General features: G+C 35.2%; 3 protein-coding genes and 1 long non-coding RNA gene across 11 annotated transcripts; 1 reads left to right on the top strand and 3 right to left on the bottom strand.

Moving 5' to 3' along the window:
* The first annotated feature begins 2,420 nt into the window (after positions 1 to 2,420).
* On the top strand, positions 2,421 to 3,152 carry LOC106753877. The gene is made up of 3 exons (XR_001375253.2): positions 2,421 to 2,547; positions 2,659 to 2,771; positions 2,917 to 3,152. It is a non-coding gene; the product is annotated as an uncharacterized LOC106753877 (long non-coding RNA).
* An 811-nt stretch (positions 3,153 to 3,963) lies between these two features.
* On the bottom strand, positions 3,964 to 5,512 carry LOC111241085. The gene is made up of 2 exons (XM_022777743.1): positions 4,451 to 5,512; positions 3,964 to 4,372 (listed from the first exon to the last, which is right to left on the bottom strand). The coding sequence occupies exons 1-2, from the start codon at positions 4,655 to 4,657 to the stop codon at positions 4,172 to 4,174; spliced, it is 408 nt and encodes a 135-aa protein (XP_022633464.1). The 5' UTR covers positions 4,658 to 5,512; the 3' UTR covers positions 3,964 to 4,171.
* A 607-nt stretch (positions 5,513 to 6,119) lies between these two features.
* Positions 6,120 to 9,310, bottom strand: LOC106753680 (receptor like protein 3-like). Of its 6 annotated transcripts, none has more exons than XM_022777706.1 (3): positions 8,984 to 9,309; positions 6,648 to 8,061; positions 6,120 to 6,456 (listed from the first exon to the last, which is right to left on the bottom strand). In XM_022777706.1, the coding sequence occupies exon 2, from the start codon at positions 7,890 to 7,892 to the stop codon at positions 6,654 to 6,656; it is 1,239 nt and encodes a 412-aa protein (XP_022633427.1). In that variant the 5' UTR covers positions 7,893 to 8,061; positions 8,984 to 9,309; the 3' UTR covers positions 6,120 to 6,456; positions 6,648 to 6,653. The 6 variants fall into 6 exon arrangements, with proteins under 6 accessions (XP_022633427.1, XP_022633426.1, XP_022633429.1 ...); XM_022777705.1 differs by having other exon boundaries at positions 6,648 to 7,666; XM_022777708.1 differs by having other exon boundaries at positions 6,648 to 7,384.
* Positions 9,311 to 11,754: 2,444 nt separating this feature from the next.
* Positions 11,755 to 15,930, bottom strand: LOC106753860 (beta-glucosidase BoGH3B). 3 transcript variants are annotated; one of them, XM_022777781.1, is made up of 11 exons: positions 15,908 to 15,930; positions 15,657 to 15,698; positions 15,170 to 15,411; positions 14,864 to 15,068; positions 14,278 to 14,368; positions 14,059 to 14,204; positions 13,169 to 13,412; positions 12,969 to 13,073; positions 12,697 to 12,879; positions 12,397 to 12,601; positions 11,756 to 12,299 (listed from the first exon to the last, which is right to left on the bottom strand). In XM_022777781.1, the coding sequence occupies exons 3-11, from the start codon at positions 15,387 to 15,389 to the stop codon at positions 11,803 to 11,805; spliced, it is 1,896 nt and encodes a 631-aa protein (XP_022633502.1). In that variant the 5' UTR covers positions 15,390 to 15,411; positions 15,657 to 15,698; positions 15,908 to 15,930; the 3' UTR covers positions 11,756 to 11,802. The 3 variants fall into 3 exon arrangements, with proteins under 3 accessions (XP_014491214.2, XP_022633502.1, XP_022633503.1); XM_014635728.2 differs by lacking the exons at positions 15,657 to 15,698; positions 15,908 to 15,930 and adding an exon at positions 15,499 to 15,635 and having other exon boundaries at positions 11,755 to 12,299; XM_022777782.1 differs by lacking the exon at positions 15,908 to 15,930 and having other exon boundaries at positions 15,657 to 15,853.
* Between the last annotated feature and the right edge of the window lie 587 nt (positions 15,931 to 16,517).

Raw genomic sequence — 16,517 nt, 5'->3', positions numbered from 1 at the left:
CTCAATTTCATGCTTTTGAAAATGGGGGTATCGATAAGGCCTGACGGAGATTAGGGCACTGTTTGGTTGTAGGGTTATACCGTGATCGGTAGTTCTAAAAAGGGGTAGAGTAGTTGGTGGTTGAAAGAGGGAGGCATATTTGGTGATGAGTGTTTGTAGTGGAGGATGGTCAAATGTAGGGAGAGATGGGCTAGGTGTGGATTAGGATAGGGAAGCAGATGCGGTTGTGAGGGAGTTTAAGTGGTACGAAGGTGGCTGGTCAAGTGTGAGTTGGTAAAGGGCCTCCACGCTATTAGTTTTTTGTAGCCGCCTAAGTTGATGGATGGATATTGGGCTAGGTGTTGGGCCAGTTTCACCTTTTAATTCAACCAAAGTGCCTCCCACATAAAACGCATGAATGGACCATTTTAGTCCATCACAAACGGGCTAACTTGAGTGAGCCAATGAACCCCTAGGACAATGTCAGTGCTAGAAAATTCTAGAGGATACAAATCAACAAAGAATTGGAAAGAAGCCACTTTAAGTTAGGCCTTGGGGCAAAGGGTGGACACATGGAAGGAAATCACCATTACCTACCATTACTTTCAGAGGGGTTGGAGTAGGCTCAGTGTGGAGTTAAAGGAAATAGGCCACGCGACTCTAAATGAAGTTGTGTGTAGCTCCACTATCCACCAAAATTTGGACTTGATATCCATTGATAGAGCCCGTTAATCGAAGAGTGCAAGGGGCCTATTGACCAGATAGAGTGTGCAGACTGATGAGGCCGGATTCGGAGGATGGATCCTCTATGGTTAGTGGATCAGGGTCATCAGGCGGGATCGGTTCGTCATCTGATGAAGTGGAGATCAGAAGTAAAAACTGGGTCTTACAACGATGACCACGTGTATATTGTTCGTCACAATTGTAGCATAAATTCTTCTTTCTTTTAGCTTGCATATTTGCCTCTGTAAGACGTTTAATGGGTAACTTGGTTGGGGTGTGGGAAGGAGGGGAGGGAGAGGTTTGGGGAATGGTGGTGGTGGGGATTGAGTCTGAGAAGGTGGTTTAGAGAATCGGGAAAATGGAAAGGCAGATTGTTTATCATCATGGAGTTTAGCAAAGGAGATGGCCTGATTCAAATCAGTAAGTTGGAGGACCGTTACCTCACGGTGGAGGTGTGGTTTGAGCCCCGAGATGAAGCAACTTAGATAAAAACTAGGAGGATATCCAAAGATCCTGTTGGAAAGAGCCTCAAACTCATATAGGTAATCCTGCAAGGAGTGAGTCTGGGAAAGCTTACAAAGAGCTGCGATAGGATCTTCAAACTTTGAAGGAGCAAATCGGAGCTCCAAAGCCCGGAGAAAGGATTCCCACGATGTTAAGAGCCTGTTGTTATGCATTCACTGAAACCATGCAAGGGCTTTTCCTTCGAGAGAGAAGGAGGCTAACTGGATGTGTTGGTCCTCGAGTGTTTGGTGGAAGGTAAAATACCGATTCACCTTGAAGATCCACCCTAAGGGGTCCGACTCGTCGAAGGAAGAAAGGTCCAATTTCATATGGTAGTGAGGGGGGGTGGAGTGGTTGAGGTGAGAGAGCAAGTTGGTTTTCAAGATGGGAGGTGCGATTATCAATGTCCATGAGGGTGTTAGAGAAATTGGCTCGAGCAAGTAAGATCTGCCTAACTTGCGGTCAAGGGAGGCTAGTGTTTCAGAAGAGTCAGTCATGGTGGAGGGGAGTGAGATGCAATGAAAGCACCAAATGAAAAAGAAAAAACCTGAGAGAAGAAGAAAAATCTAGAAAAGAGAATACTAAATATTTTTCATTTTTTTTTCTTCTGCTCAATCATGAGGTGCTCTATATAGGCACAAATTATTACAGCTCACATTCTCTATCACGTGAGTAAAAACGATTTTCCTCTTTTCCGCTAAAGTTGCTACGTCACTTAGTAATTAGGTAAGTTGGCTGACGAGGGAATCTTTTTGGACGGTCAACAATAGAGTCTGAGGTAGCATTTGAATGGGCAATGGACTCCTTATTGGTACCAACGGTTGACATGGGTCCAATATTCCTTTCAGCGACGGTGGCCTTGGTCATGAGTGACGTTGGCGCTGTGTTGTTGGTGTGGGTCGTGGGATTGGGGATGAAATTGGAGGAAATTTTGGAGTATTTCATTTTTTTTTGGGTTAAATGATATGCTTTTAGTCCCTAAAGTTTCACTGATTTTTGGGTTTAGTCCCTGCATGAAACTTTGATAGCATTTAGTCCTCGTAGTATGGAAACAGGTACGTTTAGTCCCTAATTTTGGACGGCGTTAAGTTTTTGGAGATGTTGGTAACGGCACAGCCACGTGTTTTCCACATCCATTGAGCATTGCTTGCCACGTGTTCTTTAGCTTTTGAAAGTAGATTAATATTTGGACACGTGTGTTGTTAACTTTATAAACCATATTTTAAGACAGGTTGGGGTGTTGATCGTGATTTTTCTGAGTTGGGGGATAGTCTTGTTCGAGCTCGTGTTGTTGAGGAGGGAGATAGGCTTCTTCAAGTGGGAGATAGCCTTATTCAAGAGGTAAGCTTTTTGTTGTTTTGCTGTTAATCCTTTGATTTTAAGGAATGGGGATTTTGGGGATTTAGGGTTTCGGTTGGCAGGAAATGTGATGAAGTTATTTGCTTGTTGTAGTGAAATGAAAGGTGAGAGTGCAGGAAATGGTTGGACGCGAAGGACGATTGGTTCAGCCAAGTCTCAAAGTTGTGGATCATCTTCACGGTTACCATAAAAAATGTGTGGTTGTGGTGAGACATTGTTGCTTTTGAAAGCAACTACTGCCAAGAACAAAGGAAGATTGTTCTATAGATGTAGAAATTGGGCAGTAAGTGACTAAATCTTTCATTTTTTTGTGCTGAACTTTCTATTCATGATGTGTTATTTTGATTGCAGAGTAATTCAACTTGTAATTACTTCGAATGGCATGAAGAAGAAGTTTCTGAAATTCAAGGCAAACGTGAAGGAGTTGATCTGTGTTTGGAAAATGATATAGTTGTCCTGGATCAAAAGAAGAAGATAGAGAAGCTGAAAAGGAAATTACAAGAAGAGAAGAAACATGGGAAAATGATGTTGTACCTATTTGTGTTGTCATGGGCATTAACCATTTACTTTTGTGTTATGTTTTTACTGAAGATGAATTGTAATTGAGATGATGAAAGTAAGACAGAGCTTAGGTAGAAGGTTGTGTGTCTTAGGTTGTTATGAGAAGGGACTTGTAATTATGCAGACAATCTTGATGTACTCTTTATGCAGTGAAGAATATTATATAGCAATGACATATTTTTCATGAGCACAAGTTCTTTTCTTGTTTCGTTTATTTAAAATTGATTGTGTACTCTTCAAATGCAGTGAAAGTGGAATTTAATTGAACAGGGGCTATGTATTATGCAGGCAGATTTGTTTTCAACACTGCAGCAGAAATAGTGGCCTGATTTTGGTGGTTTGAAACTGAACAATGCATAAAAGTGGCTTGATTGACCTTGCCAAAGTTGTTTTGAACATTGCAGATTTGTTTTGAACAGTCCAACAACTTTATGTTGTCATTTTAAACATGTTCAAAGTCTCAAATGAGTTAAAAATATTGTGCACCAGAAATTGACCATGCCAGTTCCTAATTTAACTCAAAATCTGATGCTTTAAAATGCAAATATGCTTAAATTGTAAGTCTTGACCAAATGAACAGTGGTATCACCTCTAAACCACCAATTTAAATATGCTTAAACTGTAAAACAGCTAAGAACGAAGTGATTTTCAATATTATGCAGATTTTAAAATTCTGTCGTGACCAGATTTTATGCAGTCCTGTATTATGCAGTCCTGTATCAGTCAAAATGCACCAGATTGTATGATGTTGTCATGACCAAATGCAGCAGATTTCATTATGCATATTATAATATTGTGCACAGTCCAAAAATCACCAATTTCAATAGTCACGTGAATAAAGTGGTTCCAAAAAGCAGTGGTCCCATAAATTGTGCTTTCAATAGTAAAGTAAACATGAAGTGGTCCCTTCCCACTCACAAAACAATATTCTGCATTCAATACAAGTGGTCCCTGCCACCTACAATCTGCCAACTACAGCAGTTTAAACAAAGTACTACACACTACAAAATACATTAAAAAAGATAAGGGTCTTCTTCAAGCTTGGTCAAGTGGTGCTAGCTTGGGAACCGAGATGGTGTGTACCCAGTCCTGAGGTTGTTCTTCCTGCAGCTTGGACTCTTGATGCTCCACTATGTGCTGTTGATGTTGCTTCAGCTGCAGCTCCTTGTGAAGATGATGGTGGTGCTTCTACTTCATATCTAGGCCTGCTACCAGATCCTCCCAAACTTGAATTGCCCCTTGTGTTCTACAAAAAACAGTAAGCAACATTAGATGTCATCTTGTGTAAATAATTAGGTGAAGTTGTAATAGACAAATTGTTTACCTTATATCTGTTCTTCCTTTTACATGATCTTACATTGTGCCCATACTCTTTGCAACTGCTGCACTTCATAATAGCCTGCTTCTTGGACAATTTTGTATGCCTCACAGGTTCATCTGCCTCTCTTCTTCTCAATTTTTTTGGCCTCCCAGGAGGTGTTTTGTAAATTGGAGGGAGGAGTAAAGGGGTGTTTTCAGATGTTGGCCACATTTGTTGCCCATTTATTGGAACTATTTCAGGGGCATAACAGGTGACATAAGTTGGTTTCTTGTAGTAAACATGGACATAATCTTCAGGGTTTTGAACTTTGTAATTAATTGTAGCAATAGCATGCCTACAGGGTATTCCTATTAAATCCCAACTGTAACAACTACAGGATTTGTTACTACAGTGCAATGTTTCCCGAAACCTCACTTTTCCCCAATTGCAAAAACCCAATTTGACACTTAAAAACCTAAGTGATTATGTAATCCCAATCCTAATTCATCTAGTAACTTCCCACACGTGCAAACCAAAAACCTCATCCAAAATAATTTAAAATAAAACTACGTGGCATGCAGTGGACAGTGGTGACGTGGCTGTGCCGTTACCAACATCTCCAAAAACTTAACGCCGTCCAAAATTAGGGACTAAACGTACCTGTTTCCATACTACGAGGACTAAATGCTATCAAAGTTTCATGCAGGGACTAAACCCAAAAATCAGTGAAATTTCAGGGACTAAAAGCATATTTAACCTTTTTTTTTTTAAGAATTAAGATAGATGGCTTACGTTACGGTTTTTGCTTATCTAGTATCATTATCTGCACCTCTATAATTAATTTTCATACCTCCACATCTCGCTTATTTAATTATTTTCATGCATTCCCATATGTTAAAGTTTCTGCACTGCGATTTCACTAAGCACACACCCCACTTCTTTTATTTCGTTCATGCGCTCTACATTCTGCACCACGACGTTTTCCTATATGCACCCCATTTTCATGTGTTTAGCTTTTTCTCACTGCACCCACATATTTGCTTATGTACTCCTATACTTCTATTTTCGGTTCTACCCTTTTCTCCAAACTAAACTCCACATTTCACACATAAGAAATGAGAAAATATAAAAAATAATAAAATGAAAATTTTTTTCTTTCTTTTTTTTCTTCTTGTGTTTGCTTGACCGATCAGGTCATTACACATATTTTTAAATAATTCAAAAACATAGTATATATATATATATATATATATATATATATATATATATATATATATATATATATATATATATTTAAGAGGTTTTATCCATGATGTAATAAAAAATTTCTGAGAACATACTAATTACAACGAAAAGTAATCTGCTAGGATTGCAAGATACTAGCGCATTTCAAATCAAAATGTCATAAACAAGGGAACAAAAGAACACGAAGAAAAAGTTATACAAAAAAAAAAAAAAAGCTAATATCGATCTCATAATCTGACACCATCTATGGCACAACATCTGACAACTCAAACAAAGGTAGATTTTAGTTATATTCATTCTGTTACACAAGCTTATTATTAAAATATTTTAAATACCTCAAGAATAAATCAAGCTCTTAAATTAATGAAAAAGAATTTCCAAATTACTTGAAGGAGCTTGAGAAATTTAAGGAAACTTTTGCACCATGTAACCACATTTTAGATGAATATATTCCAATTAAATACTCCAACATTTAACGTATAGTACAAAGTAAATAAGCTTTGCCAATCACCTATTCAACAAGGCTACACAACGATGTACTTGAAGAAGCCCAATCTCGTTATCTTGATAAAAACATATAACAACAGAACTAATAATTAACGGAAATTCAGAAATTGAACAGCAAAACGGTTGTGGACAATAGTTGGACCAAGGTACTTCATGGCATCATTCAGAATCCAGAGCTAAGCTTCGAATGATCCTCCACTTTATGTCATATATCAAAGATCACCGACACGTCGAGCCTATGCCAGATAAATATTTAACTACAATTTTCAAACAAACATCTACAGGTTCAAAATAAACACATTGTAAGCATTAGGTTGCAATAAAAATATCACAGATTTATAGCCTATCTTTTCAGCTCCAAAGACAACATCGTAAATCAATTTAATTTCCTAGAGTACGATATTTTCTCCTAAATTAGTATAAATAACAGTAAAATAATAACTAAAACTGTAATATTAGTTTTACTAACCTGAACTCACTGCAGTGCTTCTCTGTTAAGAAAGTTATTGAATTTGAGCATGTAAGTAACATAAAGTTGGTCGTACATTCGATTGAGCAATCGATAGTATTTGTGTCTCCATTTTCTAAAACTGAGCAAAGAACCAAAAAGACCACAAAATCCAACTGCAAACCCAACTCCCATTCCAAGATAAAGTGATTCTTCGTCAAATTCACCATCTTCCTTCATTCTCTGTTCGATTCTATTAACATCAATTTTTTTCATGCTACACTTTTTAAGAGGATCTCCACAAAGTTCCGGGTTCCCATCATAGCTTGATACACTAAAACTTTGAAGTTGAGTCCCTATTGGAATTTGTCCAGAAAAATTGTTGCATGATAGGTTCAAATAACTCAGAAAAGTCAAGGTAGCCATGTTTTCTGGAATTTCTCCAAAAAGCTTATTATTAGAGAGATCAAGAGATTCCAGATTTTTCATTCCTCCAATTGTCTTTGGTATTGTTCCAGTCAAATGATTATAAGATAAATTCAATGTTTGAACTCTAATCAGCCTAAATAATTCCGAAGGAATCTCTCCAGATATCTTGTTAGCCGAAAGGTCAATAGTTCGCCTGTCCAAGTCAAGTTCACGATCATAAACTTGACCTTTTTGATAGAAATCAATGTTGCCATCTTCAGCTAGTAGAGGTGTTGAATAATTATCTACCATCATGTCTGTTATGTTATACGTAATCTGAGGAATTGATCCTGAAAGCTTATTGTGGGCAAGATCCAAATGAATCAAAGCAGAGAGAAGGAATAATTGAGACGGAATACTTCCCTCAAATTTATTAGATCTTAATATCACCACTTCTAAGTATTTGGACATGTTGTTTGGTATAACTCCAAAAAATTCATTTTTTTCAAGGTTTATAACTTCCAAATACCTCCAACATGAGAGTATCTCAAGAACTTCACCGAATAAATTATTATTCCACAAACTGATAAAAAACAAATATTCCAACTTCTTCCAAGCATGTGGAACCGATCCTGTGAAAGAGTTATGAGATAAATCCACATAACCGACTTCTGGTGATAAATGAGGGAGTGTTCCTGTGAAATTATTATGGCCTAATTTTATACGGAAAGAATTTAGAAAAGTGTTCGATATTTCTCCACTAATTGAGTTGTTGGATAAATCGATAACAGTGTCAATACCAGTTATTAAGCCACAAAACTTTTCCTCTGCTACAAATGACAATTTTGAGCTAGACATGGATAAAACAGAAAGTGACTTTTGTGTATATATCCATGATGGAAATTGAGGACCTGGATTTGTATCATCCAAATGAAGAATTTTAAGTTGAAACAGAGGAATCCATTCAGGATTGAAATGAAATGTAAACCTTGTGTTGCTCAAGTCCAACTCTTTTAAATTATGGAGCCTGGAAAAATGCATGTCAGTTATTGTACCAGAAAAGGAATTATAGTCAATTTTTAAGGAAACCAAATATGTGAGATTTCCCAAATTCAAAGGAATCGAACCGGAAAACATGTTGCCCGATAGATCAAGGTATTCCAAATTCTGGTAGTTGAACAAACTTGAAGGTATTTCACCGTATAAACTACAGTATTTAAGATGAAGATGAGAGAGATCACGACTGAGATTAAACAACCAATGTGGCAATTCAGAGTTAAAATTGTTGAAAGAAAGATCAAGAGTGACAAGTGAAGTAAGATTCACATGCTTTAAAGATGGACTTATGTTGGTTAGTTGACAATTGCTCAAGTGTAGGTCTGATAGTGAAGCAGGCATGGCTAAGAGCCAGTTGGTTTCTTTGTGAAGATCAATTCCATAAAGGTTAAGATATTTCACAGAATGAAGTTGAGAAAGCCATCGAAGATCGAAATTCCCAGATAAATAAATTCCACCAAGGTCAAGATGAGAGATGCCACTACTAAGATTAAACAACCACTGTAATGATTTTGAGGTGAAATAGTTGCCTGAGAGATCAAGAGTTACAAGTGAAGTAAAATTCACATCTTTGAGAGACGAAGTGATATTTAATTCACAATAACTCAATATTAAGACGGACAAAGAAGGGAGCATAACCAACGACTGAAGCCCATCAGTAACATTACCAAGATTTGTATTACTAAGGTCAAGATATGTGAGCGAAGAAAGTTGAGAAAGCCAATGAAAATTATCCATGGAAATATAGGTATGGGATAAGTCAAGGTAATGGAGGTTAGAGCTAAATATAACATCATTCTGAATTGGTGGAATGCTAATAACATTAAAGTAGTTATAGCTTAAATTCAAATGATATAGAAATTGAAGTTCCAACAAAGATAACTTGATTTCACCTTGTAGAGATTGATAGGATAGATCAAGTTTTGTTACTCTGCTTGAGGTATTGTCACAGTAAACTCCTTGCCATTGACAACAGTCTTGTTGAGTAGACCATGAAATGAGATTGTTGGATGAATTAATAAGACCCTCTTTAAAAATTTGTAATATTTGTCGGTCTTTCTCGTTGCAGCGAAGTTGACTGAGATTGCTGCAAAGAATGTTTTGGAATGTAAAGACATAAAAGAGAGAAAGAAAAAGAAGTGAAAATTGTGATAGAAAGGTCATTCTAATTGGTAGAAGAAAAATGATGATTGTTGTTACTTTGCTCGAATGAAAGTATATATTTATAAAGAAAGATAGTTGGCTTTTTTTAATCCAATCGGTGGTGAGTCGTCCTCATATCACAACCGATTGGATTAAAAATTTATTGAAAATCGACATAATTTTTAATAATTGATTAAAACTGAAATTTTTGTAATTTATTTAACTTTTTTTTTTTAAATTGAATCGAAATTATTAGTTTAAAGTGTTTGATATTTTAAAATTGATTGAAATGAACTGAACTAAAATTAATTCTTTAGTCTGAGATGTTATCATGCGTTGCTTCTTTCTTTCCTCTGCTATTTTATTGTAGTAGTCTTTTGGTCAATGCATACATGAATCTAGAACCAGCCACAGAAATTTAGCCTCCTTAGAAAAAGCTCTAGATTCATGTATACTACGTCAAAATTGACGGTACGTGTCACAGTCCACAACCTGACTTTTAAAAGTATGATTTAGAAAACATGTTACCTTTAAAATGTTTTCACACTAATATTTACTTGTTTTTCTGCATTCAAACATCTAAAATTTTAAGGTCTTGGTTCTCATCGTACTTTTTTAATTATTGTGTGATATTGTAATTTGAACACATAGTTTTTCATATTGAACTTTTGCATAAATAATTTATATAAAATTACATTTTAATAAATTTTTACATAAAATCACATTTTAATGTTTCTAAGGAGGCTAAATTTCTGTGGCTGGTTTTGGTGTAAGCTGTCCTTCGGAATTATGTACGTTTCACATTTGGTAGAAAGATTGCTCATACAGTCAGCAGTACTTACTTCATGGCAAATTCCTAGTTCTATTCATGTCAAATTCTTATTTTCTAGTTTAATAATTGCATGTACTTGCATCTACTCCTACATCGACTCTGGTTTTATACACGCATTCTCCTGTTAAATTGTATGCCTAGAGAATTTGGGTTTCTTTCTCTATTTATTATTTTTATATTTTTTTACTTGTTAATTATGTTAAAAATTGTCTGTGATAATGTTTTTCTTTTCTTGTGTAAGTAGTAATCATTTAGGTATTTTTCTTTTATAAATTGCCTCATGCTGCTTTGTTGATTTTGAACATAGCTCTCTGACTTTAGACTTGCAAAATGGTATCAACTTCGTCATCCCATATAATTTGCACAGATGTTGCTGGAACCTTTGGCTTTGTACTTTAACACATGCTGCAGATAGAATTTGCATTTAAATAGTTCCAGTTTCTAAATTCTATAAACACTCATTTAAGCAGTTATATGGCTCCTGAGTACTTCATGTATGGCAAAGTAAATGACAAGATTTATGTTTATGCATTTTGTGTTGTGCTTCTTGAGCTGTCTAGTTTGACATTCCCTAGATAAATTTGGTTAATCTTACATGTGTCAGTTTGAATGTTTTGAATGCAAGTTTTTGAGCAAAAATAACCAATCTAAATAACAGAATTTTACTTTACTCAATTTTCATCTATTTTCCCTGGTTCTAGCTTAATTATTGAAACTGGATCATTTATAATAATGAACAAAAATTTCCAGGTAGCAGGAAAAAATCACTTTGTTCTGTCAGGAAAGTGTGATATAGATAGTCTAACTCTTATTTATCAGCTTTAGCATTTAATAAAATCCATTTGGTAATAATAAATAGTAACAAAATTAAAAAGTTACAGGTGTAAAAAGAAAGATGAATTCCGTAAGAGATACAAGAGTACTAGGTTAAAACGACATTTTCAGTCCCCCTTCACATTATATAAACAGCAATCCCCTTCAAGAGATGACTATTGGAACAAATTTCCACTAATTTAGTGAATATACATTTTCCTAAAAACAATATTTCATTCGGTATATGAGTGGAATGGATCACAAAATTCATTTTTGAGATATAAAGAAGAATAACAATGATGATATTCACTCTTAGTATTACCTTTAAACAAGAATTGATTTGTGTGTCAAGAGAATGATGAAATGTAGAGAAAAGTCTCAAAATCTCTGTTTTCAATAAAGTACAGGATCCCTTAATATAGATATTCATCAGGCATTTTTCAAATCCAAGAGATACCAGATTCTTATTAGTTACATTTCTTTATGAATAATTGTAACTTTTTCATGAATGATAACTCTTCATGAATAATTATAACTCTTCATGAATAATAACTTTTCATAAATAATTGTAACTCATGAATCTGAAAACTGTCTCTAATACTCTTAAATTCCAACAATGAGGAGCAGCAAACAGAGAAGATTACCAGGCAAAGGATATATAAGCTTCCAAATTTGTGGATACACTATAAATATATTATTTCTATATTTGGGATTTATCATTATATTTTTCTCATGCTAAAATGAAGATTTATAGGCTGAATATTTAGTTTTGTAGGTTTTTTAATAAGAGATTTTTTTTAGCTTTTTCGGTTTCATTAATAATTTGACAGGTATAATCATGATTCCTATCTTTTAAAAACAACATAATACACTTTATTGTTTTTTTTTTTACATAAAAAATATATATACAAATGAAGATGAGAACTAGGCAGAGTAAAAACTCTTACTAGGTTTGGTAGACAGGCCAAACCCAAATGGGAAGAGGGGATCATAATGATGATCGCCAACATTCATGGGCAGTTGATCAACAGATTTGAACCATGTTCTTGGAAGCTTTCCAGTGAAAGCATAGTCACCATATAGAACATCAGCCACACCTTGGCCTTCGCTACCAGGAAGCCATGCAGCAACAAGTGCATCTATCATACCAACATATGGTTCAATCACCAAAGGACGACCAGAAATTACAATAACCACACATTTTGTTACTCCACACACGTTTCTTATCATCTCAGGACCAGGCTCTGGGATTGTCAAGTTCATGTTGTCACCATGCATCTCAGCATAAGGATGCTCTCCTACTACAACTATGCCATATGAAAATTCATTAGATTTAACAAATTCTGCATCAGGATTCTCCTTGTACACCACTTTGGTTTCAGGATCAACTGTGTTTTTCAAAGCTGTGAGAATTGTAGTCCCTGCTCACACAAAGGTTCACAATAATATTAAGGAACAAAAGTTGTAATATGAAAGTGAGTTATAATATAATCTTCAAAGAAAAGTATAAATTTTCACCTTTGAGAAGATTGTTTCCGCTGAATCCTTGCCATTCTATAGTCCAGCCACCACACTGATATCCTAGATTATCCGCATGGATTCCAGCCACAAGTATTTTGGGTGCCTTTCTAGGAAGAGGCAATAAAGGGTTGGCAGCAGATTGACCATTTTTTAGAAGGACCATAGATTTCCTTACAGCTTCCCTAGCCAATTGTCTATGCTCCTGTTAATAATTTTCAAAAACATTGAACACTATGATCCCTGTTGTGAACTTAGTGAAGTTAAAGGAAACACCTTAAGAAAAACAAAGTAGCTAACCTGGATTCCCAAATATCTGACCAAACTGAAATCAGCAAAAGGGTTTTCAAAAATACCCATCATGAACTTAACCCACAAAATTCTTCTCACTGCATCATCAATTCTACTCATAGGAATGAACTTCTTTTTCACCAACATGGTTAGATCATCGATGAATTCTATGTAAAACTTTGGATTCATGAACTGCAAGATCAAGAAAAGTTTACAGCAATATTAACTGTGTTCTTGTTGGAACGTGATACCTTAATTCAGAAACTTTTGGCATAAATTACCATGTCAATGCCAGCAGAAACCCCTGCTTCAACTGAATAAGTGAAGTTTGAATGAGGTGGAGAGGTGATCCTATCAATACCCTCAAAGTCTGAAATAACAAAGCCCTGGTATAGTTCAGGAAAATGTAAGTGTCATTTAAAATTGTACCCATAGGATGATAAACAGGTTTCAATGTCATATTCAACCCAAGTTATTTTACCTTGAAATGTAGAGTATTCTTGAGGAAGCCAGTAATGAGTTCGTGGTTTGTATGCATTTTTACTCCATTCCAACTGGAGTAAGAAACCATAACGGTTGCCACACCCTTGCTGATTGAATTGAAGTAAGCTGGCATATGAATTTTCATCAATTCATCTCTGTCAATAACAGTGTTGTTCTCATCAATCCCATTGATTGTTCCACCATCACCCACGTAGTGCTTAGCAGAAGCTAGAACTTTTTCTCTGTCGAGCAATGCAAAAGTCTTTTAGAAACACAATACTAACTGACCAAAAGATGGCATAATTGTAACATAAGAAATCAATATAGCATGGTACTGCATAACCTAAGCAGCATATTGATTTAGGTACAAAGTCTTTCATCCTTTGCTTTAGGGAACAAATTCAATATTCCTTTTTGGTCATTTGGCCTAAGGCTCGTGTAAAAGTAAGGAATGGAACAAAAATTAATATAAAGGGAGAAAAAGGACAATCAAATTTATACGTTCTTGTTTTAAACTATGGTAATTTTGTTTATTAAGCTTGAAGTTCCATGTTAGAACAGGTATTAGATTAGGATATAAGGAAAAGATTTATAAAGCTTGTATAGATATTTTGGGATGATTGCAATGCAATTACAATTGCAGCCGTTATTGAGACTTTAAAATCCTTTACATTACAGCTACTATTTGCACTGTTTTCTAAAACCTTGTCTAAGACCATTTTGTTGCAAGTCAAGCAAAACCAATGACTAAAGTAATGACTCTTCTTCTTGGGAAGGTTTAACAATTCAACTGAATGAGGAGCATGAATATCAACTCCAAGGTTTAAAAGTAACTCATAATAAAACAATCATCTCAAAATTAAGTTATTAAGTTTTCAAAATTCTTACTTTCCTGCGATAAAAGGGACACCCTTTGGTAAATTATCAGGGATGTCTCCTTGCAAGCCTGGTATGATTTCAGTCATGGCTTGAACTAATTTAGGATCCTCACTGTAGCTTTCATAACACCGACCCCATCTTGGATCTCTACATACCTTCGAAGATTATAATGATGCTTTTAGATATGTCTGTAACTTGGAGCATAAAAGACCAGTTTTAGTTACTTACTGCTATACAAGGTGCATAAGCATATTGAATTCCGGTTGCTCTAACTTCAAGTGCAGTTGCAGCACCAATTCTCTTGACTAATTCAGGGTCCCTAACCAGAAAAATAAAAATATCCATATTAGAAGTGGACTTTAAGCCTAACTCAACTCTACAAAACCAACTTGTAGGATGAGGTTTGCACCCACTTATATACACTTAAATGGCCTCATCTCTAGTCGATGTGGGACTTTCAACAATCCATTATAATCTTTATCAAATAAATGTATTGAATCGAATAAGAATAAAACAATTTGTGCTATGGGAAATTTCTAAATGACTTACATACCCAAGTTTCCGATCTAATAAGACAATAACAACAAAACAGAGGAAAGTTTTTCCTAGGAACAAACCAGATAAAGCAATTTATGCTTAGTTTCTAGACTAGGCAATGCAAGTCTCACACAAACCTATATATGCCTGTATAACTGTTGCCTGAATTGTCTTCTCACAATGGTTCAAATAACAGAATCAGTTATATTGTCTTTAGAATATAACATGTTTTTAAAATAAAAGCTAAGACAGGGGTGCTTCTTTGATATCAATATACCTGGTTGCTCCAAGACCAACATTGTGAGGAAAAATAGTTGCTTTGTAAACAGTATTGTGACCATGAACAGCATCAATCCCATAAAACATTGGAATTCCAAGCCGGGTTGATAAAGCACCCTTCTGAAATTCATTCACCATGTTAATCCAGGTTTCAGCAGAAGCCTGTGGAGCTGGAATACTCCCTCCCTCACTCATTACACTCCCTACTCGAAAAAGAGAAACGATTTTCATCATTGGTCAATTGAATGAATATACCAAAGAGGAAAATATCAAGAAAATCAAATAAGTTTGATCAGGTGGTTACCAATAAAATACTTCTTAACCAAATCAGCAGATGCATACTTGCGTTCAATTTGCAACATTTGACCAATTTTCTCCTCAAGAGTCATTCTGCTAACAAGATCATCAACCCGAGAGTCAATTGATTGTTTAGGGTCCTTGTACTTCATGTATTCTGCATCCAACAATCCTGTCCAGCCACTTAGTAGCCAAAACCACACCAACAAAATGGAGATTTTTGCCATTTCCTTCCCACCCTTGTATGCACTGAAAAAACAAATGCAACAAGATATCAAAACTCAATGTCTATAAATAAAACCTTGGTCCATTCTGCACATAATTCAAATGCACCACATTAACACTTCATTGTCCATAAATGCTACCAGAACCCCAGCATTGCACTACTTTGAGTCTCAGTCAGAGACTTACTGAACAAGCAATCAAACACATTTAAAACATCCCAGACTCAGAGAAACATTGCAAAGCTTAGTTAAGCTGTATCATTTCCATACCTTGAATCTTTATGTGATAAGGAAAGCTTGCATCAGATGTCACTGCATAAAAATGAAGCAGCAACCATCACTGGAAATGGTAATATTTATAGCGAAAAAAGCATAGAAAGTAGTACAGAATCCAGATCATTGCTATTAACGTGCTGATAAAGAAATCTTAGAACAAATGCCCCATATGGTAATCTGACCCATAAAAGAGAAAACAGATAAAAAAGAAGGTGAATTTTCACAATCAGATAACTGGAAGCAACCTTTATCAAAGGCACTAGTATCAGCGAAAACATAAGACAATGGGCCAACCAACAGCAAAGTTATTTATAGGGAATTAGTATCATTGCGTGTTGTATATGAAAACGGCATTTGTAGGAAAGATTACAAATTCAATAGTAGTGCAAAATATCAAACTGGTATTATCTGTTAAAATTTACTATTAGATAGGAAGGAAGGAGAACTCACGTGGTCAATTCGTTAATATCATTTTATAATATTTAAAGATAAAGAAAATTACTCTTTTCCTAATACGTATCTGTTCTATCTACGACACTGAAACTTGAGTATACATTTCCGTATTTCAACATCTTCTACGTCTCTTTTCTACTTTTTCAACTTTTCAACTAATAATCAAAGCGTATCACGGATAATGTCAAACTCACCATTAACATTTTTTTACTCATGAAACATATACAAATATACAAGTATATGTATATATATAGAAATAGATATTAATTATTTAATTTTCACAAGCTAATGTAAAAGAAATTAAAAGGTTCAATTAAAAAACAAAAGATAACGTGAAAATTAGAAATAAATTATAGGTAATTTGGTTCTTACATCATCGAGTTGAGATTTGTTGTAGATCAT

Source organism: Vigna radiata, unplaced genomic scaffold (assembly GCF_000741045.1).
Source record: "Vigna radiata var. radiata cultivar VC1973A unplaced genomic scaffold, Vradiata_ver6 scaffold_7, whole genome shotgun sequence".
Lineage (NCBI taxonomy): Eukaryota > Viridiplantae > Streptophyta > Magnoliopsida > Fabales > Fabaceae > Vigna > Vigna radiata.
This window is presented reverse-complemented; position numbering and strand designations above follow the sequence as displayed.

Excerpts from the sequence above, each read along its gene's own strand:
- LOC111241085 (XM_022777743.1), bottom strand. The coding sequence starts at position 4,657 with ATGTGGCCAACATCTGAAAACACCCCTTTACTCCTCCCTCCAATTTAC. Across the intron at positions 4,373-4,450 it reads AAAGGAAGAACAGATATAAG|AACACAAGGGGCAATTCAAG; the intron begins GTAAACAATTTG and ends TGTTTTTTGTAG.
- LOC106753680 (XM_014635526.2), bottom strand. The coding sequence starts at position 9,254 with ATGACCTTTCTATCACAATTTTCACTTCTTTTTCTTTCTCTCTTTTAT.
- LOC106753860 (XM_014635728.2), bottom strand. The coding sequence starts at position 15,518 with ATGGACAATGAAGTGTTAAT. Across the intron at positions 15,069-15,169 it reads GGTTAAGAAGTATTTTATTG|GGAGTGTAATGAGTGAGGGA; the intron begins GTAACCACCTGA and ends TTTTTCGAGTAG. Across the intron at positions 12,880-12,968 it reads TTTCTGCTGGCATTGACATG|TTCATGAATCCAAAGTTTTA; the intron begins GTAATTTATGCC and ends TTGATCTTGCAG.